The following is a 26,331-nucleotide window of genomic DNA, read 5'->3' as shown; positions in this document are numbered from 1 at the left end:
TGGTTGGGAATTATTGGAACTGGGGATGGTTGGGAATTATTGAAACTGGGGATGGATGGGAATTACTGAAACTGGGGATGGTTGGGAATTATTGAAACTGGGGATGGATTGGGAATTACTGAAACTGGGGATGGTTGGGAATTATTGAAACTGGGGATGGATTGGGAATTACTGAAACTGGGGATGGATTGGGAATTACTGAAACTGGGGATGGTTGGGAATTGTTGAAACTGGGGATGGTTGGGAATTATTGAAACTGGGGATGGATTGGGAATTATTGAAACTGGGGATGAATTGGGAAATATTGAAATTGGGGATGGATTGGGAATTACTGAAACTGGGAATGGATTGGGAAATATTGAAACTGGGGATGGATTGGGAATAATTGAAACTGGGGATGGATTGGGAATTATTGAAACTGGGGATGGATTGGGAATTACTGAAACTGGGGATGGATTGGGAATTATTGAAACTGGGGATGGATTGGGAATTATTGAAACTGGGGATGGATTGGGAAATATTGAAACTGGGGATGGATTGGGAATTACTGAAACTGGGGATGGATTGGGAATTACTGAAACTGGGGATGGATTGGGAAATATTGAAACTGGGGATGAATTGGGAATTATTGGAACTGGGGATGGATTGGGAATTACTGAAACTGGGGATGGATTGGGAAATATTGAAACTGGGGATGAATTGGGAATTATTGGAACTGGGGATGGATTGGGAATTATTGAAAGTGGCCCTTCTGGGGCTCTGCTTGCTTGGGAATTAGGGAAACTGGCCCTTCTAGGGCTTTGCTTAGGAATTATTGACACTGACCCTTCTAGGGCTCTCCTTGGATGGGAATTATTGAAACTGGCACTTCTGGGGCTGTCCTTGGATGGGAATTACTGAAACTGGGGATGGATTGGGAATTACTGAAACTGGCTCTTCTGGGGCTCTGCTTGGTTGGGAATTATTGAACCTGAGAATGGATTGGGAATTATTGAAACTGACCCTTCTGGGCTCCTTCTGGGGCTCTGCTTGGTTGGGAATTATTGAACCTGAGAATGGATTGGGAATTATTGAAACTGACCCTTCTGGGCTCCTTCTGGGGCTCTGCTTGGTTGGGAATTATTGACACTGGCCTTTCTGGGGCTCTGCTTGCTTGGGAATTTTTGGAACTGGCCTTTCTGGGGCTCTGCTTCTTGGGAATTAAGGATGGGAAGACAAAGGAGGTCTGGGAGGGAGGTACCTTGAATTCAAGGGAGGGATCCTGAATTTGTGTTGTCTGAAATCTTTGTTCCATCTTTCCTTTTGCACCCCAGGCCAGCCCCTTCCTCTGCCTCCCATGATTGAGAGCAAGGCCTCCTATGGTGCCATCCTCTTGCACCAGTACATCTCTCTGTGGGATGTGCTGCCAGCAGTTCTGCAGGTACTGACACCTCTTTCACTGCATCCCAGACCTAAAATGCATCAACTTTTCGAGCAGTTTGTGCTCTGCCTTATCCCAAAAGGATGAGGTTGGGGGATTTTTTCCCAAGGATATGCAAAAGCAGCAAATCTTTTATCTCAGCTTTTTCCACTGCTCCTTCTGTTCTCTTGGAATTGCACTTTTGCAAATCTTTGGCTCCTTTTTCTGGTCCTTTGGTCAGGAGGGATTTTGGGTTGGAGCAGAGTTTGGAGGCTCTCTCCCACCTGTGGCAGAGTGAAGCTTTAAATGAGCTGCCCCTACAAGAATTTCCACTCCTGATGTTGAATTTTATCTCCCTTTTTTCACTGCTCCTTCTGTTCTCTTGGAATTGCACTTTTGCAAATCTTTGGCTCCTTTTTCGGGTCCTTTGGTCAGGAGGGATTTTGGGTTGAGAGGCTCTCACCTGTGGCAGAGTGAAGCTTTAAATGAGCTGCCCCTACAAGAATTTCCACTCCTGATGTTGAATTTGCTTCTCCCCTGCAGCCCATCAAGTCAGAGTTCCCTGTGAACATGGAGAACCTGCCCCTGAACGACAGCATTGGGCAGCCCTATGGATATGTGCTCTATGAGACTGTCATTTTTGGGGGGGGACACCTGCACAGCAGGGACCACGTCCGGGACCGGGCTCAGGTAGGGCACAGGGCTCACTCGTGGGGGAAAACATCAAATTTCCACTGCTCAGCTAAGCAAAAAACCCTTATAGCTTCTAACTAAATTTCCAGTTCCACTTTGCATGGAATGGATGAATGTTGGATGCCCTGAGAATATTTTGATTATTTTATTCCTACACGTGCTGTTAGGACCGGGCACAGGTAGGGGCACAGGGCTCACTCGTGGGGGAAAACTTCAAATTTCCACTTCTCAGCTAAGCCCCAAACCCTTATAACTTCTAATTAAATTTCCAGTTCCACTTTGCTAAAACCTGTAACATCTTTAAACATCAGAATGTTGAATGTCCTGAGAATATTTAGATTATTTTATTCCCATATGACATGGCACAGTGACAGTGACGCAGTTATGGACATTCGAGTTGCTAAAACTTATAACATATTTGAACATCAGAATGTTGAATATTCTGAGAATATTTTGATTATTTTATTCCCACCTGCACTGACAGTGGCACAGTTAGAACCAGACACTGGTTGGGGCACAGGGCTCACTCAGGGTGGGTGGGGCAGCAAATGGGGAGAAAACCTGAATTTCCACTTCTCAGCTAAGCCCCAAACTCTTATAACTTCTAATTAAATTTCCAGTTCCACTCTGCTAAAACCTGTAACATCTTTAAACATCAGAATGTTGAATGTCCTGAGAGTATTTAGATTATTTTATTCCTATCTGACATGGCACATTGACAGTGACACAGTTATGGACATTTGAGTTGCTAAAACTTATAACATATTTGAACATCGGAATGTTGAATGTTCTCAGAATGTTGGGATTATTTTATTCCCACCCCTGCTGACAATTATGGACACCTGAGTTCTAGTTTGAAGCAGAGACAATTTCCTGCCCAAATCCAGCTGAGGGATGTGATTCTGACATCACTGATGAGCAGTTGCTCTGCTCATAAGTTCAACTTCAGTTGCTAATTTCTAGTTCCACTTTGCCAAAACTTATAACATATTTGAACATCAGAATGTTGAATATTTTGAGAATATTTTGATTATTTTATTCCCACCTGCACTGACAGTGGCACAGTTAGGACCAGGCACAGGTAGGGGCACAGGGCTCACTCAGGGTGGATGGGGCAGCAAATGGGGAGAAAACATCAAATTTCCACTTCTCAGCTAAGCCCCAAACTCTTATAACTTCTAATTAAATTTCCAGTTCCACTCTGCTAAAACCTGTAACATCTTTAAACATCAGAATGTTGAATATTCTGAAAATATTTAGATTATTTTATTCCCATCTGACATGGCACAGTGACACAGTTATGGACATTTGAGTTCTAGGTTCAAGCAGAGACAATTTCCTGCTCAAATCCAGCTGGAGGGATGTGATTATGACATCATTGATAAGCAATTGCTAATTCCCAGTTCCACTTTGCTAAAACTTGTAACATATTTAAACATCAGAATGTTGAATGTCCTGAGAATACTTAGATTATTTTATTCCCACCTGTGCTGACAGTGGCACAGTTGTGGTCACTTGAGTTCTGGTTTGAAGCAGAGACAATTTCCTGCCCCAATCCAGCTGTGGGATGTGATTGTGACATCATTGATGAGCTCTGTTCATCAGAGCAACTTCCAGTTGCTAATTTCCAGTTCCACTTTGTAAAACCTGTAGCATCTTTAAACATCAGAATGTTGAATGCCCTGAGAATATTTTGATTATTTTATTCCCACCTGACAGTGAAACAGTTATGGACACTTGAGTTGTAGTTTGAAGCAGAGACAATCTCCTGCCCAAATCCAGCTGGAGAGATGTGGTTATGACACCATTGATGAGCAGTTGCTTTGCTCATCAGAGCAACTTCCAGTTGCTAATTTCCAGATCCACTTTGCTAAAACTTCTATTTAAACATCAGAATGTTGAATGTTCTCAGAATATTTTGATTCTTTTATTCCCACCTGTGCTGACAGTGACACAGGTGTGGACACCTGAGTTCTAGGTTCAAGCAGAGACAATTCCCTGCCCAAATCCAACTAAGAGATGTGGTTATGACATCATTATGACAATTCCCTGCCCAAATCCAACTAAGAGATGTGGTTATGACATCATTATGGCAATTTTCTGCCCAAACCCAGCTGAGGGATGTGATTCTGACATCACTGATGAGCTCTGCTCTCCTGTGCTCTGTTCTGCAGGTGTTTGTTAACACTGTGTATGTGGGGGAGCTGGACTACAACTCAGTGGAGCTCTCCATTCCTGAGGGACAGGTAACTGCAGGGGATTGCTCAGGATGTGGATAACAACATCACTGAAGAGGGAGAAGGCTCAGAAAGGCACCTCCTCCTACCCCAGACTAGCTTGGTACCCTAATCAGACACAAGTAATGGGATTTCACTGCCAGGTTACCATTGGTGATTGAAAAGTGGGGTCTGAATGCTTTTCCATGGAGAAAATTGAAGTTATTGCAGCCCTTGGTGCACAAAATTTGCCAGCCTTCTTACACAGCCACAACATTGAGTACCTGTACCCTGTTATTGCAGATTAAATCTCTGCAGGCTGCTTCTTCCTTAGCACAAAGCAGGTTTAAGGGGCTTTGGAGGCTCTTGGGTCTCAAATGAAATGAGGAGGAATGTCTCTCTTCAGCTCTGAGAGCAGTTTTACCCTGGCAGAAGCTGGCACTAAGAACTCTGTATTGATTGAGCGCATTTCACCAGAGCTGTGTGGCTGTGGGAGCAGCTGAGGGTGCACTGTTGTTCTTAGGGCTTGTGGGAGAGTTTATGGCATGAGCCTGTCCTGTGTCAGACTCCATTTCTGCCTCTGTGGGTGCAGTTGAAATGGGAATTAAAAATTCAAGATAAAAAAAAAAACAAACAAAACAACTCAGAAATCTGTGCAAAGGCTGTGAGTCCTCCCTGTTTGCAGTAGAGAACTGTGGGAAAGGGAAAGACAGAAACTTCTACAGATACAGCAGGGTTTGCTCTGCAGCCTTGGATTGATGTAAAAATAAAGTACACGGACATTAAGGAGAAAAATCATGAACTTTTGTTTCTGTAGTTGTAAGTAAGAATATTCCTTAAGTGAGAAACTGAATTGGGTAAGATGGTGAAGGGTTTATAATGTAGGAAACTGATGGTGAAGGGTTTATAGTGTAGGAAACTTGATAAAATGGTGAAGGGTTTAAAATGTAGGAAACTGTGTTGATAAGATGGTGAAGGGTTCATAATATAGGAAACTGATAAGATTTATGAAGGGTTTATAGTGTAGGAAACTATTGATAAAATAGTGAAGGTTTATAATGTAGGAAACTGTATTGATGAGATGGTGAAGGGTTTAAAATGTAGGCAACTATTGATAGAATTTTGAAGGATTTAAAATGTAGGAAACTATTGATAAAATTGTGAAGGATTTAAAATGTAGGAAATTATTGATAAGATGATGAAGACTTTATAATATAGGAAACTATAAAATGGTGAAGGCTTTAAAATGTAGGAAACTGTTTGATAAGATGGTGAAGGCTTTATAATGTAGGAAACTGTATTGATGTGAATGGTTTATAATGTAGGAAACTCTTGGGTAAGATGGTGAAGGGTTCATAATATAGGAAACTGATAAGATGGTGAAGGGTTTATAATATAGGAAACTATTGATGAGATGGTGAAGGGTTTAAAATGTAGGAAACCATTGATAGAATTTTGAAGGATTTAAAATGTAGGAAACTATTGATAGAATTTTGAAGGATTTAAAATGTAGGAAACTATTGATAAAATTGTGAAGGATTTAAAATGTAGGAAATTATTGATAAGATGATGAAGGCTTTATAATATAGGAAACTATAAAATGGTGAAGGCTTTAAAATGTAGGAAACTGTTTGATAAGATGGTGAAGGCTTTATAATGTAGGAAACTGTATTGATGTGAATGGTTTATAATGTAGGAAACTCTTGGGTAAGATGGTGAAGGGTTCATAATATAGGAAACTGATAAGATGGTGAAGGGTTTATAATATAGGAAACTATTGATGAGATGGTGAAGGGTTTAAAATGTAGGAAACCATTGATAGAATTTTGAAGGATTTAAAATGTAGGAAACTATTGATAGAATTTTGAAGGATTTAAAATGTAGGAAACTATTGATAAAATTGTGAAGGATTTAAAATGTAGGAAATTATTGATAAGATGATGAAGGCTTTATAATATAGGAAACTATAAAATGGTGAAGGCTTTAAAATGTAGGAAACTGTTTGATAAGATGGTGAAGGCTTTATAATGTAGGAAACTGTATTGATGTGAATGGTTTATAATGTAGGAAACTCTTGGGTAGGATGGTGAAGGGTTCATAATATAGGAAACTATTGATAAAATGGTGAAGGGTTTATAATGTAGGAAACTATTGATGAGATGGTGAAGGGTTTAAAATGTAGGAAACTATTGATAGAATTTTGAAGGATTTAAAATGTAGGAAATTATTGATAAGATGGTGAAGGCTTTTTAATATAGGAAACTATAAAATGGTGAAGGCTTTAAAATGTAGGAAACTGTTTGATAAGATGGTGAAGGCTTTATAATGTAGGAAACTGTATTGATGTGAATGGTTTATAATGTAGGAAACTCTTGGGTAAGATGGTGAAGGGTTCATAATATAGGAAACTGATAAGATGGTGAAGGGTTTATAATGTAGGAAACTATTGATGAGATGGTGAAGGGTTTAAAATGTAGGAAACCATTGATAGAATTTTGAAGGATTTAAAATGTAGGAAACTATTGATAAAATTGTGAAGGATTTAAAATGTAGGAAATTATTGATAAGATGGTGAAGGGTTTATAATATAGGAAACTGTATTGATGTGAATGGTTTATAATGTAGGAAACTCTTGGGTAGGATGGTGAAGGGTTTATAATGTAGGAAACTATTGATAAAATGGTGAAGGGTTTATAATGTAGGAAACTATTGATGAGATGGTGAAGGGTTTATAGTGTAGGGTGTGGTTGTATAGATTAAGCTAAGAGTTTAGAAGTTATAACAGAAGCATATGTGTGCATGTGGGACAGCAGCCTATTAAGTAAAAGCATCCACAGTGCAGTAGAAGTAAGGAAAGGTGATGTTAGTAAAGCAAAATAAAAGGAAAGGTGATAAATTAGTAAAGCAAAATCTGTCCATTAGATTAGTAAATTATGTATTGTCTTGTAACAAAGAACTTGTGACTGCTTCATAGCCAGCTACTTACTCCTTTAAAATCTCACAACCTCTGAGACTGATGTTTATCTAAACAATAAATTCTTAACCCAAGATAGCCCCATTCCTTTGTTAAAAAGCAGCAACAATAATAGAGAACTTGAAAGAAATTTATAAATTGCAGCTGCCAAAGGCAGTGGTGCCATTTCCCCCCTCAGCACCTCAGCTGAGGGCAGGCCTGGTGCAGCTGATGTTTGTCCTTTTGTCTTTCCAGCAGGGCTTCAGGCAGCTGAGGCTGCTGGTGGAGAACCGGGGCCGTGTCAATTATGGGCCAGCACTGAACGAGCAGAGGAAAGGTGGGTCTGGATCAGAGACAATTCCTGCCCAAATCCACTGAGGGATGGGGTTGTGACATCAGTGATGAGCTCTGCTCATCAGAGCAATTTCCAGTTGCTAGTTTCTAGTTCCACTTTACTAAAACCTGTAACATTTTTAAACATCTGAATGTTGAATGTCCTGAGAATATTTTGATTATTTTATTCCCACCTCTGCTGGCAGAGGTGAGTTGGACACCTGAGTTATAGGTTCAGAGACAATTTCCTGCCCAAACCCAGGTGAGGGATGTGGTTGTGACATCAGTGATGAGCTCTGCTCATCAGAGCAATTTCCAGTTGCTAATTTCCAGTTCCATTTTGCTACAACTTGTAACATCTTTAAACATCAGAATGTTGAATGTCCTGAGAATATTTTGATTATTTTGTTCCCACCTTTGCGGGCAGTGACACAGCTATGGACATTTGAGTTCTAGGTTCAGAGACAATTTCCTGCCCAAACCCAGCTGAGGGATGTGATTGTGACATCAGTGATGAGCAATTGCTAATTTCCAGTTCCACATTGCTAAAACTTACCTTTAAAATTCAGAATGTTGAATGCCCTGAGAATATTTTGATTATTTTATTCCTGCCTCAAAGCAGAGACAATTTCCTGCCCAAACCCAGGTGAGGGATGTGAATGTGACATCATTGATGAGCTCTGCTCATCAGAGCAACTTCAGTTGCTAATTTCTAGTTCCACTTTACTAAAACCTGTAACATCAGAATGTTGAGTGTCCTGAGAATATTTTGAATATTTTATTCCCACCTGCACTGACAATGGCACAGTTGTGGACATCTGAGTTCTAGGTTCAAGCAGAGACAATTTCCTGCCCAAATCCAGCTGAGGGATGTGATTGTGACATCAGTGATGAGCAGTTGCTAATTTCCGGTTCCACTTTGGTAAAACTTATAACATACTTAAACATCAGAATGTTGCATGTCCTGAGAATATTTTGATTATTTTATTCCACCTGTGCTGACAATTATGGACACTTGAGTTCTAGGTTGAAGTAGTGACAATTTCCTGCCCAAATCCAGGTGAGGGATGTGAATATGACATCATTGATGAGCTCTGTTCATCAGAGCGACTTCTGGTTGCTAATTTCTAGTTCCACTTTGCTAAATATTTATATTTAAACAGAATTAAAGCAGAATTTACATTTAAACAGAATTATCAGAATGTTGAATGTCCTGAGAATATTTTGAATATTTTATTCCCACCTTTGCTGACAGTGACACAGCTATGGACATTTGAGTTCTAGGTTCAGAGACAATTTCTTGCCCAAACCCAGCTGAGGGATGTGATTGTGACATGAGTGATGAGCTCTGCTCTCCTGTGCTCTGTTCTGCAGGTGTTTGTTAACACCGTGTTTGTGGGGGAGCTGGGCTACAGCACAGTGGGAATGAGTTAAAAATCATCCTCCCCCCTGTCTGCAGTGCTCAGAGGAGCAACAGTGGCTGCTCAGTGCACCAAGGTTTCTTTTATAAGGGTACAGCTAAACCCAGGGCTATCAATGACTCTTGCTCTGCTCTGGGTTTCCTAGGTGATGCTCAGCTCCCTTTCTCTTGCTCTCTGAGCATATTACTTCACAGGGAGGGAAAGAAAATACCTTTTTTTAATCTGTGTTTTCCCTGGAGAGGTTGATATTTGAGAATCACACCATTTAAAAGCTCACACAATGTCAGGAGGAGGGAACTGCATCCCCTGGAGCAGAATTGACTGAAATGCTCAAGCCTATCACACACAGTGGTGGGGCTGGAAGGGGTTGATTCTATTTTAGTGGGGAACTATGTGCAAGAGCTCTATAAAATGGATTAATGGAGTTAGGCACGTGACTGTATTGATTTTATTTAATGCAGAAACGTTGCATAAACCTCAGTGCTGCCCAGGCAGCCTCAGAGCTGTGATAGGAGCAGGCTTTGCCTTCAACAAAAAGCTGCTAAAGGTGAATGACTTCTTCAGGTGCCTTAAAATCCTGGGCTGAAAAGCCCTGGAGCAGCCCTGGGCATTGGTGCTGGCTCAGTTGTGTTTTGCTGTGCCTGTTAGAGAAGTGACTGGCTGCTTTAAAAAGTGATTGACTGCTTTAAAAAGTGATTGACTGCTTTAAAAAGTGATTGACTGCTTTAAAAAAAAACTCTGTGCATGGTCAGCTCCAACCCCAGCATCCCCACAAGCCCCAGCACATCCCAGGGGGTTCTGCTGGGAGGGTTGGAGGCCCTGCTGAGCTGAGGAAAGGAGGGAATGGAGAGGGCAGAGTTTAGAGATGCTCCCCACTCGGTCTGCATGAGCAATGGGAGCATATGGACTCTAATTCCACTGCAGAACGTGGCTGCTTTCCATCTCCTGCTGTTCCTCAGATTCAAATAGCAAAATCCATCAGCTTTAGCTGGTCCTCAACTCCTCATTACCCCCATTGCTCCCACAGGCTTAATTGGTGACATCTTCTTGAATAAAACCCCCTTGAGGAACTTCAAGATTTACAGCTTGGAGATGAAACCTGCCTTCATGAAAAGGTTTGTGAGATTTTAACCTTTATTTTTTCCACAAAATCCTTTTTTTGTGGAATTTTAACCTTTTTTTTCTTCATTTCCAACCACCTGCTTTCCAGCAGTGCAGTGTCTAATAGGGAGCAGCTAAATGAGGTAACAGTGGGGAGGTGGATTTTTGCTCTGATACTTTTGTTGATACTTTTGCCTGAAATAGTGCAGGAACTGGTGCCAGCTGATCCAAACCATCATTTAGGGAGAAATCTAATCCCACTGTGCAGGGTTTAAAGGTTTCCTTGCAGCAGGGTGAGATCAGGTAGTTGAATCCAGGCTTATCCAAAGGGAAGGATCCCCTCACACCCACATGGTGGAAATTTTGGGTCTTTCTGGAAATTACCAATCTGGCTGATATATTTAGTAATTCAGCCTGGCAAGGGATGGATTAATTCTAGAAAGCTACTGATAGTGCATTAACAATCCAGATGGCTCCCTCTCTTTTATGTTGTTTTGCTTTAATTCAAGGGAGGAAATTTAGCAGGGGGATGTTGAAGAGCCTCTGTCAGCACACAGAGAAAACCTCAGCAAATGTTTCAGGCAGCAGATGCCCTATGGACTCTGGCCACAGTCCAGAGACTCTTTTCAGTGATGTTTTTAATACCAGCAAGCAACTTATGTGTTTATATCCCCCAAGATATCACAGCTGCCCCATTTTGTGTAGGAGGGAGACAGAGAAGCCACGTTAAACCAAAAAGGCTTTTAAAAGGGAAAAGATTCATTCTGAAATGCCTCAGGGCAGTTTTACCAGGTGCTGAGGGGCTACCTGAAGGATTCTTATTGATGGGGTAGCTCGCAGCCTTTTGGACTGCAGGGTGTTAGAGGAATATTTCCAGTGAGGAGCATTAAAGCAAGTGAGCTGCCATGGCCAAACAAAAGCAAGATTAGTCACCACTAGCCTGAGCTCCTGGCTGCTGACCAGCAGCACTGAAACACAATCAGCTCCCAGTCCCCTCGGGGGAGGAGGGAGAGCAGTGTTGTGAAAGGAGCTGTCACAGGCTTTTAGTTGAATAATTCAGTAGCAGCCAGGCTGCGCTGGATCAATAACTTCCCCCAGTCCAAGAGATGCAGTTTGTAAGGGCTGCAGGGAACATGTTCTTACAGCAGCTGAAGGCTTCTGTGGGATTCTGCTCTCCTTATTTCCTCTTCTCCTTTTGCCCTGCTCCCAAATTGTTGCTACAGGTAAGAAATCCTGTCAGATTCCCCTGATTACTGCCCACTGCAGGGATCTGTTTGTGTTCCTCACCAGAAGCCATGGCAGGAGTGTCTGCTTTGAATCCTGTCAGTTCTGCTGTCTCCTTTAGCAAGCCACAGGCATTTCAAGCACCCTGGCAGCTCTGGAGGATCCCCAGCAGCCAGCATGAAGCAGAGCTTTTATCCCAGAGTGGTTTGGGTGGAAGGCACCTTTGAGATCCTCTCACCATGAGCAGGGACCCCTTCCACCATCCCAGGGTGCTCCAACCTGGCCTTGGGGACTTCCAGGGATGGGGCAGCCACAGATACTCTGGGCAACCTTTTCCAGGGCCTCACACCTTCACAGGGAAGAATTTTTTCCCAATATCCGATCCCAACCTGCTCTCTGCCAGCCTGAACCCTTTCCCCTTTGTCCCATCACCACACGCTCTTGTAAAAACCATTGAAGCGGTGCCATCAGAGGTGGTGACAGCCCCAGGGATCCTCTGCAGCCCAGCTTGGCCTGGCAGGGCTGTGGGTGCTGGGGACAGGCAGGTGGCCCTGTGGGCTGTGAGCTGTCCCTCTCTTGCAGCCTGCAGCAGGCGTCTGGCTGGAGCTCAGTCCCGGATTATTTCGTGGGGCCGGCGTTCTTCCGCGGGAGGCTGTGGATAGAGCAGCAGCCACAGGACACCTTCCTGAAGCTGCAGGCAAGTCCTGGCTCTTCTTGGTCAAATTTTTATAAAAAAACTGGTTAGAGAGACTTGTGCAGCAGCTCTGACTGATCTGTGTGTCTGTAGCCTCCCCCTCTCTCTTAGGGGATTATTCTGCGGGTCTCCTCCAGGTAATTCTGTTCAGTCTGGAGAGATCCTGTGAGAGAACTGACCCTGCAGAGCTAGGTCAGTCTTTTCTTACTGGCATGCAAATGCTGTTTTCTAGTTGCAGGGGAGTAATGGGCACAGAAAATAAAGGAGGGCCTTGTTTTATTCCTGTCTCCTCAGTGTGACATGGAAAGAGTCACTTCTTTGTGCCATGGCATGGGAGTTAGCATTCCTGTCATGCTTCTGTGGGAGACTGCATAGAACTTCAGATGAGATTTTAAATATTATCCAACTTCCTGCTCTGATTTCCCTCCCTTAGAGCCAACCTTGTGCCCAGCCTTACTGTCTTGCTCACTTTCCCATGTATTGGGGAAATTCTATTTGCTGTAAATCAGGCCAGCCAGCAGCAATTCAGTTTTTCTGTCACCTGGGAAAGAGGTGAGGGCAGATATTGCATGCTTGGGGAGGAATAAAGGCCTGTCTGTTCAAAGGGAAGAAACTTCCTGTACAAGCACAAGTCACAAATTGCACATTTTTGAAAGCTTTATCCTTTTAATGAGCACATTAAGGATAACTCCTGTTCAGCAGGGCTTGTTTAAATGTTCTGGCTGCAGGGATTTGCACAGGGAAAGCAAGCAGAAAACCTGCAGAAAGTGGCTGGAAAGAATGCAAGTGTGAAAGCAGATTTGGTTTCCTGTGGGGACGCAAAGGAGGCAGCAGAGCTGCATCAGTAATTCCATGTTCTGCCTTGATTCCAGGGCTGGGAGAAAGGAGTGGTGTTTGTCAATGGTCAGAACCTGGGAAGATACTGGAAGATTGGACCTCAGGAAACTCTTTACCTTCCTGGACCCTGGCTAAGGAGAGGGGGCAATGAGGTGAGAGACTGCTGGGATTGCTCTGTGCCTGTTGGGGTTGTTAAAGATCCTTGTCCCAAAGAGCCAGACACACACAGGACAGCCATTGTCCTTTAGCTGGAAGCCAGTGCAGTAGAGGGGAAGGACAGTGCTGAAAGTGCAGTAGAGGGGAAGGACAGTGCTGTCTCCTGAGATCTCTGAAAACCAGGGAAGGTGCTCCAAAGATGGCTCTGACAGCCATTAAAGGCTGACAGGGATGGCAGCTGAACTTCACAGCTCTGCACCAGGTTGGAGATCAACCCAAACCTGATGTGATGCTGCTTCATCCCTTCACCACGCGGTGCTGAGAGCCACATCCCTGTTAGACTCACACTGACTGAGCTCTTTAAATGGTGCTTCAAATGGAGTTTCAAATCTGCTTCTCCTAAGCATATTTGCAGCCCCCCAGGCTTTGCAAGAAGAGGTTTTCTCTCTCTCCTGTGCAGATTGTGATCTTTGAGGAGCGCACGGCGGGCCGGATCATCCAGTCCGTGGACATCCCCTACCTGGGACGGACCCAGTACGTGGACTGAGGCTGGGCTGGGAGCTCCTTTCCCACGTTTGGCTCACCCTGAGCACTCCTGCTTGCATGGCTGGGGACCTGCTGGCTCAGCACTTGGGCATGCTCATCTCCACCAGAGCCAGAGGAAGGATTTGCCCTCTGGCAGTGAGGTCAGAGGAGAGGACAGCGAGGAAGCGGCGCCCTTGCTCCATGGATGGATGGAGCTCCTCCCCTGCCCTGCTGAGGCTCCCAGCCCGGATGGCTGAGCATGTTCTGAACCATCTGGTGGATGTGGGGGAGTAAAAAGGTGCTGGAGGCAGGTGAGAGAGAGAGAGAGAGAAAGAACTGAAGCCATCTGAACTGGAAGCTGAGCTCAGCTTTCCAGGGACTTTCAAAATGTGCTATCCTTGGCCTCCTCGTTTTTATAATTAGGTAGGGAGAAAATAGTTGGTGAACAAGTGAGTAATCAGGTGTGGGAAACCATTTTGAGGCAGATTTTAGCAAGTCTCTCTGCAAAAAGGCCATTACGTGTTCCCTTGTTGGAAGGCAAGGTGGTTGTCAAATGACTTTTAATTTCAGCTTTTTTTCCACTGAGTTTTATTATGGAGGTTGTCTCTCTCTCAAAAGGAAAAAAAGAAAAAGTTTAAAAAGTGAGATGTGTTTTGTCTTTTATCAAATGTATCATTATGTTTCACATCAGTCATGAATGAGAATTTCGAAGGAGGAGAAAACAAATGAGTCCTGCAGTCCCCTCTCCACCTAAAGATGAAATTCCCCCTTGGAAAATGAGCAGGGATCAGATTTTGGCTGGGGTAGAAGCAAGTGGGAAAACTCATCCCTGCTTCCTCCTTAAAGCTGCTGTGGGATCTTGGGTCCTGGTTTGTCTTTCTTTTTGTCCCTCTAAACAGAAATGTGGGATTTAGGTAAACATGACATTGTTTTAATTCAGCAGCTCCAGGCACAGAGGAGCTGCAGCCTCCTTAGGGAGAGGGGGAGATCAAACCTGAGCTGTGAATCCTTCAGAACCTCCAAGGAGTCTTTGCTTTCTGTGCCAGTACCAGGAGAAACACCAGACTGTGTCTGTAAGGGAGGTGCAGGCTATTCTGGCTCTTAGAAACCATCATTTTATTTAACAAATTTAAATACAGTTTGTTTAAAACTGAGAACAGACAGTGCAGCTGGAACACACTCCATCCTGGCCAGGTCTGTCTCTGCTCCCCAGGGCCACAGCAGCTCTGGGACAGCTGAGAGGCTCCTGTGGGCAGAGCAAATGTGCAGGGCTGTGTTCAGCACTCCATCCTTTGCATTTTTCTGCAAGTTGACATTTCCTTCCAAGGAGGGAAAGTTGGAACCCAGCAGGGACTGGAATTCAGATCAGTGAACCAAAACATGCAGCTCGGAGAGGACATCAGCTGGAAACTATTTCAATGCTATGAGAACTTGGTAGTCCTTGAGAAATGTCTCTTTCCACTGGAGGGTTTGCAGACTGAAGGGAGCTTGGAAGGCCAGTACAGTAAGAGAATAAATCTACTTGAGTGCAGAGTTTTAATCCAAGGTAACAATACCTGTTCCCATAGAGCAGCCAGCAGCATCCAACACTTTCTTTCCAAGTGGTGCTTCAGCCCTTGCATCTAAAAGGAACATTTTTGTAAAGGCTTCTGTGGCTGGGAACTAAAGAATGAGACTTTTTCCCCAATGGTTCTGATATACAGTGGGAGAAAATAACTTACAAAAAATATTTTTCCTTTGAAATATCAGGAAATACACAATGTCATTAGTCCAAGGGGAGACTTCTGCACCGTGAAGCCAACAATCAAACCCAGAGCATTTTAATAGTTCTATGTGTTAGGGCTAAAAATAACCAAGTCTATTGCAGGATTACATTTTTCCCTCAGTCCAAAGGTAAAATTGTGCTTCAAAATTTTTGAAGGAATTGGGACAGCAGCAGGGAGGGGAGGGTGACAAAGGTTTGACAACAGTTGTGGAGGAGGAGGAGGGAATTTATGGGTTTTGGCTGGGGAGAAGGGGCCTGTTGTACCTCAGATTTATCTCAGCAAGTTTGGCAGTCTCAAACAGAGTCACCCATGGTGGCAGCACCAGCAGATGGTGAATGAGCAGAGCCCTGAGTCAGGATCCCCTTCCCAAGGGTGCTGCTCTCCATCAGAGGGGACTGGGAACTGCTCCATGGTGGCTTTTCACACCAGCTCTGCAGTAGCAGAAGAAGGAGCTGGAGGATACACTCCAGTCAAATAGGAAATGCACTAAATTCACCTCTTAGTGTCCAATTTCTAGTTTGAAGCAGTTTTATTTTTTAAGAGTGGAAATTTGCCTTTATATAGGAGCACCCTTGAGAGAATCCCACACCTAATGGGAACCAAATTAGGGCCAAACAGGACCCAGCTCTGGATGAATATTATGGTGTATAGCCCCCACAATCTCATTAAACCCAATTTGCAGTTACTTGAGCATTTTTAGAGATCCACATGCTGGAGACACAACTCCATCAGGATCAGTGGTGAACTGGTGGTGATCAGCAGCCCCCTGATCCTGTCCCACTTTGGGACAAACCTTTTAGCAGGGCTAGGACAGGGGTTGATGGTTTTAAACTCAAAGAGGATAGATTGGATATAAGGACATTTTGTACAATGAGGGTGGTGCCACACTGGCACAGGTGCCCAGAGGGGTGGGGATGCCCCATCCCTGGAATGTTCCAGGCCAGGAGCAACCTTGGACCAGAGGACCTTTAAAGTCCCTTCCATGATTCCATGACCACACAGGAACATCAGGGTGCCCTCCAAACTGTTTGAGGAAGGAAAAGGAGAGGGAACCAGAGTGATGCTTCAAGGGTTTGTTCTAACCTGCCTCGTTTCCCCCCTCCCCAAACCCTTCCCCTCTTGTGCAGCGTAACAAACACTGATTGAAGGAGGTTTAAAATTAAGGGCTAAGGTGCCATCTAGGAAGGCAGCTGTCCCCTCCACGGCCAGAGAGCTGCTCGGGCTGTCTCACACACGGCCACAAAGTTCGTGTTGCTCAGCAAAACCAGTCCCCAGGGGCCACTGCTGTGGCTCTCCCCCTCAGCCAGGTGCTGGCACAGCCCTGCTCACGTTGCAGCCGAGCCTGGGGCCGGGAGCTGCCAGTCCTGCCTTGCTGTGCTTTGTGCTCCGCCTCCGGAGCCCGGGAGGAGGGGCAGGGGATCCGGGGACGTCATGTATGCAGTGGTGCTTGGTTTTTCTGAAGGCTCAAACTCGTGGGAGTCAGCAGAGCTCCTGGCTCCCGCCTGGCTGGCTGGGTGGCTGCTGTGGAGAGGAACCTGGCAGGCTGTGCAGGAAGAAATCTTCTGCAAGAGACACAAACAACGTGGGTAGCACCCCTGTGCCACTGCAGGGCCATCCTAAAGCTGTGTCCCACACTTCAGAGCCATCCCAAAGGCCTGTGGCACTGCAGGGCCATCCCAAAGCCCCGATTCTCACTGCAGGGCCATCCCAAAGCCCTGTGCCACTCTTCAGGGCCATCCCAAAGCCCTGATTCTCACTGCAGAGCCATCCCAAAGCTCTGCCCCACTCTTCAGGGCCATCCCAAAGCCCCGATTCTCACTGCAGAGCCATCCCAAAGCCCTGTGCCACTCTTCAGGATCATCCCAAAGCCCTGTCCCTCACTTCAGAGCCATCCCAAAGCCCTGAACCACTGTAAAGCCATCCCAAAACCCTGAACCACTTTCAGGACCATCCCACAGCCCTGTCCCTCACTGCAGAGCCATCCCAAACCTGTGTGCTACTCTTCAGGGCCATCCCAAACTCCTAACTCACTCTTCAAAGCCATCCCATAGCCCTGTCCCATTGCAGATCCCAAGATTGTGCTGCCTGGGCAGGGGGAGCAGCACTGCAGAGCCCCAGCCCCTGTGCACAGCCTCTCCCTGGCCCAGAGGAGCTGGTGCAGCCTCTGCTGCCCTGCCAAGGGCACAGAGCAGCAGCCAGGGCTCCATCCTGCTTGCCCCAGGGAATGGCACATAAGGGAGCTCACTGCAGGTAAAAATTCACCCCTGCTGAGCAAATCCACCTTCTTCCTGCTCCTGTTTCTCAGGACTCAAGAGCAGAAACCTCTTCTCCCTCCAGGCCTGGTTCTACACTCCAGTGAAAGGGAGTTGTGCATTTATTTTATTGCCCATAAGAATGAAGGGCAGCTCTACAGGCTGCAGATACAAGTGAACAGCTCATCCTCCTGCAAACCAGCTGCAGAAACACCCAAGGCATGAACAAATATCAATGTGTGTGCTGTTTCCTCCTTTCCACTGCAAAATACACCCCATGCTCTCCTCAGGTGAACAAACACCTCAGGCAGGGTTCAATCCACACCTTCCTACTCATCACTGCCTCTCTGTGCCTTCAGTGTGGGCCTGAATTAAATATTTCCCTCAGTGAAAGCTTCTGCCTGACCAAAAATCTTTTTTCTGGACCTGCTTTATCTTCCCTCAGGTGTTTGCAGGTGGATGAACCCCCACCCTTCACCCCTGCGCTTTATTAAAGTTAATAAGGCAACCTTGCTTACACAAGGATTTTTCTTAATGCTGCAACTTCTGCCTAAACTCCTACTCCCTGCGTTTTTCTTCCCTTCAACCTCTCAGCAGGTATTTTGTCTTAAAAATGGATTAACTTTAAAAAAAGAGAGATTAACAAATGGTCTTGAGAGGTTTAGTGTAAGGGAAGGTCAGGGTTGTGAAAAATGGAAATGAAAAAGCACATTTAGAAGAGCTTTTCTCTTTCTCCTGCCCTTGTGTAGCTTCTCAGTGCTGTTAGAAGCAGCTCTTACCTGGAGTTGGTCTCTGCTCAGCCATGCACACTCAGATTTCCACATTGGGATCTGTGAATCCTTTCTTGCCCTCGTTCACCAGCACAGGCTTCTCTGTCCTTGTGTGCCACACTAAAATCTGAGGAAGGCAGAAGTCATTAGCTGCAGCTCTCCTGTGCACTAGGAAATATTCCTGCACATTAAATCAATAGCGCAATTTAAGCAGCCACCCTGGAGCCTAATGGTGCATCCACTGCTGAGAGGGGCTTTGCATAAACCTTCATTTAGGCAGAGCTGCTGCTCTGCAGAATGCACAGCGCACAGAAATCACCATTTACAGTGTGCTGTCGTGGGACATTACCCTGCTCCCTCCATGTAGTTATCCAGCAGCTCCCTCCAAAGGCTCATCAGCCTTGCAATGGGGTGAGGCAGCTCCCTCCCAGCCTGGGATCACATTCCTGCCTCCCACAGCTCCTCAGCTGCTCCTTGGTTATCACCTACACCCTCAGCCTTGGAGTCACTCAGAGGGGAAATGCAAATTCCTGACATTTAGGGGATGTTGGGAGGGAAGAGGCATCACCAGCTCTCCCATCTCCACTCCTGCCTTTGGCTGGGGGGAAATAGAAGCTGAATTCTTCAGCACATCCCTGGAAATCCATGACTGGGGAGCAGGCATCAGTCTGCCCCCTAACCTCATTTCCTAACCTCCATTTCATCATCCCCCACAAGCACTTCAGAGCCTGCTCATCAAAGTCACCCTTGATCCCAGCCCTGCTCTCCCCACTGCTGCAATTACTGCGCTGCATGCCCAGGAAAAGACAAAACCACTTCTCTTTTCATTTAAATCCTTTCCAGAGCCTAAAAAGCCACTGAGTGTCACTGAGCAGGGAAGGACTCACTGCTGCTGCAGCCTCAGAGCTGCTGAGGCAGGAGCTGGCTCCAGAATCCTCCCTTCCTTTTCTTCCCACAAACTCCTGGCTGCACACACCCTGTCATAACCCAGCATTCCCCTTTGGATCCCCCAAAAACCTTTGGATCCCCCAGTGCCTTTGGAATGCTGTCCCCATACAGCCACTCCTATTCTGAACCAGGATTAAAACTCCTCCCAAACTTGCTTAAAACACAATTGGAGCTTCTCCTAAAAGCTTCCCTCTGTCTTGGCAGCAGAGTTGCAGAGAGATCAACATCTGTGGAGGAGAACTGGGAGAATCTGAGGTGGTTGAGTATTTCAGAGGGGCTGTTGTAGGAAATTGTTTCTCCTTGCTGTGCTCAGACGGTTCTAGAAGCTGCTTAAAACACTCAATTATCCTCATTGCTTTCCTCCTGGAGCCAGCATTGCTGGGAGCAGCTTTATCCTCTGCAAACAGGTTTCCTGCTTCCCCTCACCTGTGCCTGGCTGTTTCCCACCTCGTGGGGTTTCCCTCTGGTTGCCATGACAATCCCTGCACACCCAATCCTGCAAACCTCTTCCACCCAGTGCCTCCTTCCTGCAAAACCAGGCCACATCCTGCTTCTGAGGGAGGAACAAAGCCCCTTTCAAACCCTCCTGGTTCAAGCAGAGCACCTTCCCCCCTTCCCAAGGAGCTTGTTTGACCAAATTCCTCTCTGATGTGAGCAGTCACCTCCTGCATGGAGCTTAAATCTCTGCTAATACTGAGCAGTGGAGACCAACTGCTGGCTGGAGTGGGTCCAGAAATCCATTTCATCATCCCCCACAAGCACTTCAGAGCCTGCTCATCAAAGTCACCCCTGATTCCAGCCCTGCTCTCCCCACTGCTGCAATTACTGCGCTGCATGCCCGGGAAAAGACAAAACCCAGCAGGGCTCACGAGTGGCTCTCAGGGCTCTGCAGTGATGCTGAAAGGATTAAAAGGTGCTGGAGAAATCCTGCAGCCAATTCTGCCCTTCAGAGAGAGCCCTGTGCACTGCTGGCCCTCCTCACTGAGCCCAGGGCTCACTCACATCCAGCAGCAGAGGACACAACCGCACAGCACCAGTGCTCTGCTTCAATTTGTGCCCACTTCTGCTCTCTGAAAGCCAAATGCCAAAAAGGGCAGATTAAATGGGCTAAACCTGACCCATTTTCAGAGTTTACAGCTTGATACAACAGCTTTTAACATTTTCCATGCTGTGCTCCTTAACGTGGGAGGTAGATCACCATTTACTACAGAAACATTTCAGCCAACATTTCATTTCCTTTCAGCCAGTGCTTGTTTTTTTTTTCAACAAGCAGCGTGTTTTATGCCTCAGAGAAGCTTAGTCTCTCTCACAAGGGACCAAACAGTGAAGGGGACCAAATATCTGACTTTTCCTGAGCAGTGGTTTCATACATCACTTCATACATCACCCTTGCGATCACTCAAGGGACTCCCCTTTAAAAACACTACTGCAAAACCCTTCCACTCACTCCTGGCCTGACATTTGGAGTCACAGGACTCAAAACACATCTAGGAGGTGACAAAGCTTCATCTCCACTGCAGAACAATTCATTGTCTCCCAACAGGAGATGAAAAAACAAACAGAGGTGTCCAACCTGCAGTGGGAGGGATTACAGGGCTTCCAGCTGACCCTCCCAGGAGGGATTCAGGAATTTTTGTTGTTTGAAATGGAAACTACAGAATGGGAAAAAAGGAGACACCAGGCTGAAAGGGCAGCTCTGCTCCCTGTCCTGCAGCCTGACAATAGAATGTCCCCAGCTGTGGCATTATGGTGCCCACGGGCCTCTGTCTGTGCTTTAGCCCTCCCTGGCTGAGCTCACTGCAGATTGTTCCCTGGTGTCCATAGAAAATGGGGAGCAGAATGTCCCCCCTTTCCATCAGCCTGACAGGAATGCCTAATCTCAGACCTCTCTCCTGTGCCAAGGGGTTGAGGAGAGGATGGTTTGATTTGGGGGTGTGGGGAAATGCACAAAGAACAGAAATCCAAATACAGAGAACCCTTGCAAAGCCCTGTTTCCTTACAGCTCCAGGATAAACCAATCCTTCCCTCCTCATAAGGAGGGATAACTTTCTCCTCACAACTAATACCAACTTCCTTTACTTTCTCCTTCATTTCGGGCAGTTCCCAAATCCAAGAAAACAAGCATGATATGTGATCTTTGGCCTACACTTCAGCTTTCTGCAGGAGTGTGTGCTTGTGGGCTGAATTCTGATCAATATTTCCAGCACCAGCAGAGCACACAGGGAAGGCAGCATTTTTGGAGAACAGATGTCTGTGCTTATCTTACACATTCCTCTGATCCCTCCTTAATGACTCTGTCTAAGCACATCATAATTTTTAATGTAAATCTCCCTGCCAAGCAGGTGTGGGGTTGTGTTTAACAGGAGCAAAGCATGACAAGTGCTGGGAGCACAGGGGGGAGAGAGGAGCCTGAGCTGTGACCTCAGACCACAGCTGGCTTTGGTCCTTCTCTGCTGCTCGCCCTGACTCTTCTCCTGATAAAATGGGTGAGTGTCACAGACATCTTTCATGAAAAATCCTTTCTTTAGGATTTTTCCTCCTGAGAAGATGAAAGGCCTCAGGAACAAAATGTAAACAATGGTTATCTGCTGCTGTGGAATGCAACAGGTGCATCTGGGATTGGTCTCATGTGGTTGTTTCTAATTAATGGCCAATCACAGTCAGCTGGCTCGGACAGAGAGCCAAGCCACAAGCCTTTGTTATCATTCCTTCTTTTTCTATTCTTAGCCAGCCTTCTGATGAAATCTTTTCTTCTATTCTTTTAGTATAGTTTTAATGTAATATATATCATAAAATAACAAATCAAGCCTTCTGAAACATGGAGTCAGATCCTTGTCTCTTCCCTCATCCTCAGACCTCTGTGAACACGGTCCCAGGTGAGTAAAAGCAGAAATGGAGATTTCCAGGGAAATGGAGGCTGCAAAGCTGCACTCAGAGCCTGCCAGGAGCATTCAGCTCACAACAAGGAGCCTTGTGAGCTCTGCCCAGCCCAGCCAAGAAAGGAAACTCAGATGCTTCCAGTGCTGGGCAGCAATCCCAGCTGCTTCCTCCCCATCCCTGACCTGGGTCAGCCCTGCCTGGCTCCAGCACCCTTTGTTTCCTTCTCCTGGAAATGACATTTTCCTTCTCTCCTTCCTCCAGGGCTGTCATTTCTCACCCCAGCCTCTCAGCACAGCTTCCTTCATCAGGTATTTGTTTAGAGCAGGGACAATGGACCAAAGACTGGATACCGGCCAGGTAAACACCCTGTGGAGAGAAGATCAGGTGAACACCCCTGATCTTCTGTACACTGAGTAAAAGCAGTCCGTCCATATCTCCTGCCTGTTAAAAACACATTTATTTCCACACAGAGCCCAGGAACAGGGATCTAATTTTAATCCAAACACTTTCCCCATTCTTGGGAGGCTGATTGGGTTATTTGTCCTGGTGTAGGACAGCCATAACCACAGAAATTTGGATTCAGAGAGGCACAGCAGGTATCAGATAAAACCCAGACTTGTTCCTTCCCCTCAGCTCCTCCTCCTTATTCCTAGATTCCTTGTGAGAGGAATCAGATTCCTGTTTTTTCCATGGCTTTGGAGCAGTGCACATGGAAATCAGGCAAAGGCTATTAGCCACATTTTCTTTCCTATCCCAAAAATGATGGAGACCTGGATCCAGCACTGGAGCCGTTGGCAATACCAACTTATTTGCAATAAAAGAACAATTCTGTCGGGGTAATTAAGCAATAAAGACTCTCTAAATGAGACTGGCTGATCTTTATAACAGACAAAGGTGTGAGAGTGCTGCACAGGGTCTCTGATTTCAGAGTGACACTCAGCACACCCATTGCAGACATCTTTTATGAAAAATCCTTTCCTTAGCATTTTTCCTCCTGAGAAGCTGGGAGGCCTCAGGAACAAAATGTAAACAATGGTTATCTGCTGCTGTGGAATGCAACAGGTGCATCTGTGATTGGTCTCATGTGGTTGTTTCTAATTAAAGGCCAATCACAGCCCAGCTGGCTCAGACTGAGAGCCCGAGCCACAAACCTTTGTTATCATTCTTTGCTATTCTATTCTTAGCCAGCCTTCTGATGAAATCCTTTCTTCTATTCTTTTAGTATAGTTTTAATGTAATATATATCATAAAATAATAAATCAAGCCTTCTGAAACATGGAGTCAGATCCACATCTCTTCCCTCAACCTGAGACCCCTGTGAACACGGTCACACACACCTCCAGTATTTAGGGAACCCACTCACAAAGCTTCAAAGCCCTTGGCAGCACCTCTGTGGCTGATGGGCTGTGATTGATGCCTGTCACTCTAAGCAGCTTTGTCTCATGGTGTCTCCCACACTCCCTGTCAACCCAGACAGATTCATCTCTCCTCTCAGACTGGGAAGTTTTCAGGAGAAGAACCATCTGTGGTTTCTGTGTTATTTAGCACACGGGGTCCTGCTCCCTGACCCAGCAATGTGTACAGGCAGCATTGATCAGTCAGCTGAAAGCAGTGAAATCCCCCCAAATGGAGCTTCCTGGAAGCCTCCTGGAGCTCACAGCAATATCCCAGGCACTACAACATTTCTGTATTATCTCTGACACAGAAAGATCCAGGTTTTTTGTGGGCACAGATATTGCACAGTTGTCAGGAGGGAGAAGACAACTTGGCAGCAAGGCAGAGCCTGGGTGAGCAGCCCTTCCCTGCTCCTGGGTTACAGCTCACAGGGGCCAGGGAGCAAACCCCAGCGTGTCACAGCACTCAACCCCACTCAGGAATTCATGTTAAATAACTGACATTTCACTCATGAACTCCCTGCTCCAGGGGAGCAGCCAGGCCACAGGAAAGCCCATCCTGCTTGGTGGCTCCCTATCCCTTCCCTGCCCCTCTTCCCAGGGTTCAGAGGAACAGCAACCACAGGCTCAGGGAGTTCTGTTGGAGCTGGTGCTGCATGCAGAGCCCTGAGAGCCAGAATAAAGCTCTGGATCCAAACCCTCCATCAGAACCGACTCCTTTCCTTCACCATCCCCTTAAAGCTTCTCCACAGAGGGAAACCTGAGGAGCAGCCCCTGTTATGGGGGAAGCTCCATCCCAGCACCACCAGAGCTCCTGCAGGCCTGGACTTGTCCCCATGGGCCCAGTGCAGCACCCAGCCAGCCCAAAGTGTCTGTGGGGTGAAACACCACACACCCAGCCAGCCCAAAGTGTCTGTGGGGTGAAACACCACACACCCAGCCAGGCCAAAGTGTCTGTGGGGTGAAACACCACACACCCAGCCGGCCCAAAGTGTCTGTGGGGTGAAACACCACACACCCAGCCAGCCCAAAGTGTCTGTGGGGTGAAACACCACACACCCAGCCAGCCAAAAGTGTCTGTGGGGTGAAACACCACACACCCAGCCAGCCAAAAGTGTCTGTGGGGTGAAACACCACACACCCAGCCAGCCCAAAGTGTCTGTGGGGTGAAACACCACACACCCAGCCAGCCAAAAGTGTCTGTGGGGTGAAACACCACAGTTGCCGCTATTTGGTTCAGCAGCAAGGCCAGACAAGGCACATCCCGTCCACAATACTGATAAATATCAATCCTGTGATTCTGTATGGAATGATGGAGAAAACTGCATTTTCTCCCCACTCTGGCTCCCCATCACCCCACAGCAGGACAAGAGCATACCTTAGTGCAGTTGGCAGCCTTGGGCTCGAGGTCGCTGAGGGTGACCAGCTCGCGGAGCAGGCTGCTCTCCTGGTAGCCGCCCTTGACCCCGCGCAGTTTGAAGTAGGCCTGGGAGCGCTGCAGGATGAGCCTGAGGTTGACAGCAAAGCCGGCCATGTCAATGGCGAAGGGCCGGTGAGGGTCGAAGACGGTTTTCCAGCCGTACACCTTCCCCGCCGCGTTCACCTTGGGCGACTCGTAGCGCAGGCCGCCCACAAAGGCCACGGGCCACACCGACACCTTCCTGGTGCTGCGCATCTGCCACAAGCACACACAGAGTGTGAGAAATGTGGATTTTATGGTTGGTTTTTTGCAAATATTAAAATTGTAATGTATATTATGGAGTAATTCACGCTTATGTAAAATATATGTGAAATAACTCGTGCCTGTAGGAAAACTTTAAGCGCAGGCCGCCCATGAAGGCCACAGGCCACACCGACACCTCCCAGCTGCTGTGCATCTGCCACGAGCACACAGCATGTGAAAAATGTGGATTTTATGATTGACTTTTTTCAAATACTCAAGTAAAATATATATGAGATAATTTGTGCCTGTATGGAAAATTCTTATTGTCTTAAAACTTTAAGGCCAGGCCGCCCATGAAGGCCACAAGCCACACCGGCACCTTCTGGGTGCTGCACATCTGCCACAAGCACACACAGAGCGTGAAAAATGCCTATTTTATGATTGGCTTTTTGCAGATATTAAAATTGTAATGTATATTGTGGAGTAATTCATGCTTATGTAAAATATATGCGAAATAAGTTGTGCCTGTATGAAAAATTCTTAAAGTCTTCAAACTTGAAGCTCAGGCCACTCATGAAGGCCACAGGCCACACCAACACCTTCTGGGTGCTGCACATCTGCCATGAGCACACACGGGGTGTGAAAAGTGAGTATTTTATGATTGCCCAAATAAAAGGACACCTGTTAACAAAGGATTAACCCTTAAAAGCAACAGCCTGTTGCATATTCATACACCTCATACATGATGTATAAATTCCATTCAAATACATTCTGTCTTGTCATTGTCAACTTCTTCTTCATAATCCTTACAGTGTCATCCTGCCTGAGCGAGGCGGGAAGAAGTTCATTTGAAATCTCTAGGATTTATGAGTGGGGTTTTTGTCCAGAGCTGCCAATAAGCAACACCTCTGCAATTTATGAGTGGGGTTTTTGTCCAACTCTTGGTCTCCACATGGGCAAACCAAGACACAGGAGGGAAGCACCTTGTCCAAGGCCACCTGGAAAAGCAGGAATAGCACATCTAGGAAGAAAGGTGGTCTCTACTGAGGTATTTAAGGTGCAGTCTCAGGCTATGAAAGGCTAAGAGCATCTCCAGATGCCAGTGG

The 26,331-nt window shown here is 46.1% G+C and overlaps 2 protein-coding genes across 7 annotated transcripts in view; one reads left to right on the top strand and one right to left on the bottom strand.

Annotated features, from left to right (window-relative positions):
* The window catches only part of LOC128948305 (beta-galactosidase-1-like protein 2), a 38,238-nt gene extending 24,041 nt beyond the window's left edge, over nt 1-14,197 (top strand). Inside the window, exons 12-19 of one of the 2 annotated variants that reach the window (XM_054292962.1) lie at nt 1,314-1,420; nt 1,943-2,089; nt 4,267-4,338; nt 7,520-7,598; nt 10,043-10,130; nt 11,923-12,037; nt 12,907-13,023; nt 13,488-14,197. In XM_054292962.1, the coding sequence (XP_054148937.1) occupies nt 1,314-1,420; nt 1,943-2,089; nt 4,267-4,338; nt 7,520-7,598; nt 10,043-10,130; nt 11,923-12,037; nt 12,907-13,023; nt 13,488-13,574 (812 nt within the window). In that variant the 3' untranslated portion in view covers nt 13,575-14,197. Of the gene's footprint in view, nt 1-1,313; nt 1,421-1,942; nt 2,090-4,266; nt 4,339-7,516; nt 7,599-10,042; nt 10,131-11,922; nt 12,038-12,906; nt 13,024-13,487 lie in introns of both variants that reach the window. The other variant, XM_054292961.1, reaches the window with a different exon arrangement.
* Nucleotides 14,198-16,105: 1,908 nt separating this feature from the next.
* Nucleotides 16,106-26,331, bottom strand: part of B3GAT1 (beta-1,3-glucuronyltransferase 1) — a 42,191-nt gene continuing 31,965 nt past the window's right edge. For 4 of the 5 annotated variants that reach the window (XM_054292876.1, XM_054292874.1, XM_054292875.1 and 1 more), the window contains 3 exons: nt 24,941-25,237; nt 18,350-18,467; nt 16,106-16,880 (listed from right to left, as the gene is read on the bottom strand). In XM_054292876.1, the coding sequence (XP_054148851.1) occupies nt 18,381-18,467; nt 24,941-25,237 (384 nt within the window). In that variant the 3' untranslated portion in view covers nt 16,106-16,880; nt 18,350-18,380. The remainder of the gene's footprint in view (nt 16,881-18,349; nt 18,468-24,940; nt 25,238-26,331) is intronic. The other variant, XM_054292873.1, reaches the window with a different exon arrangement.

This window comes from Melozone crissalis, unplaced genomic scaffold (assembly GCF_028551555.1).
Source record: "Melozone crissalis strain CALT ecotype California unplaced genomic scaffold, PUWL_Pcris_2 ptg000120l_1, whole genome shotgun sequence".
Classification (NCBI taxonomy): Eukaryota; Metazoa; Chordata; class Aves; order Passeriformes; family Passerellidae; genus Melozone; species Melozone crissalis.
Note: the sequence above shows the minus strand (reverse complement) of the source record. Positions and strands in the feature narration are given on the sequence as shown.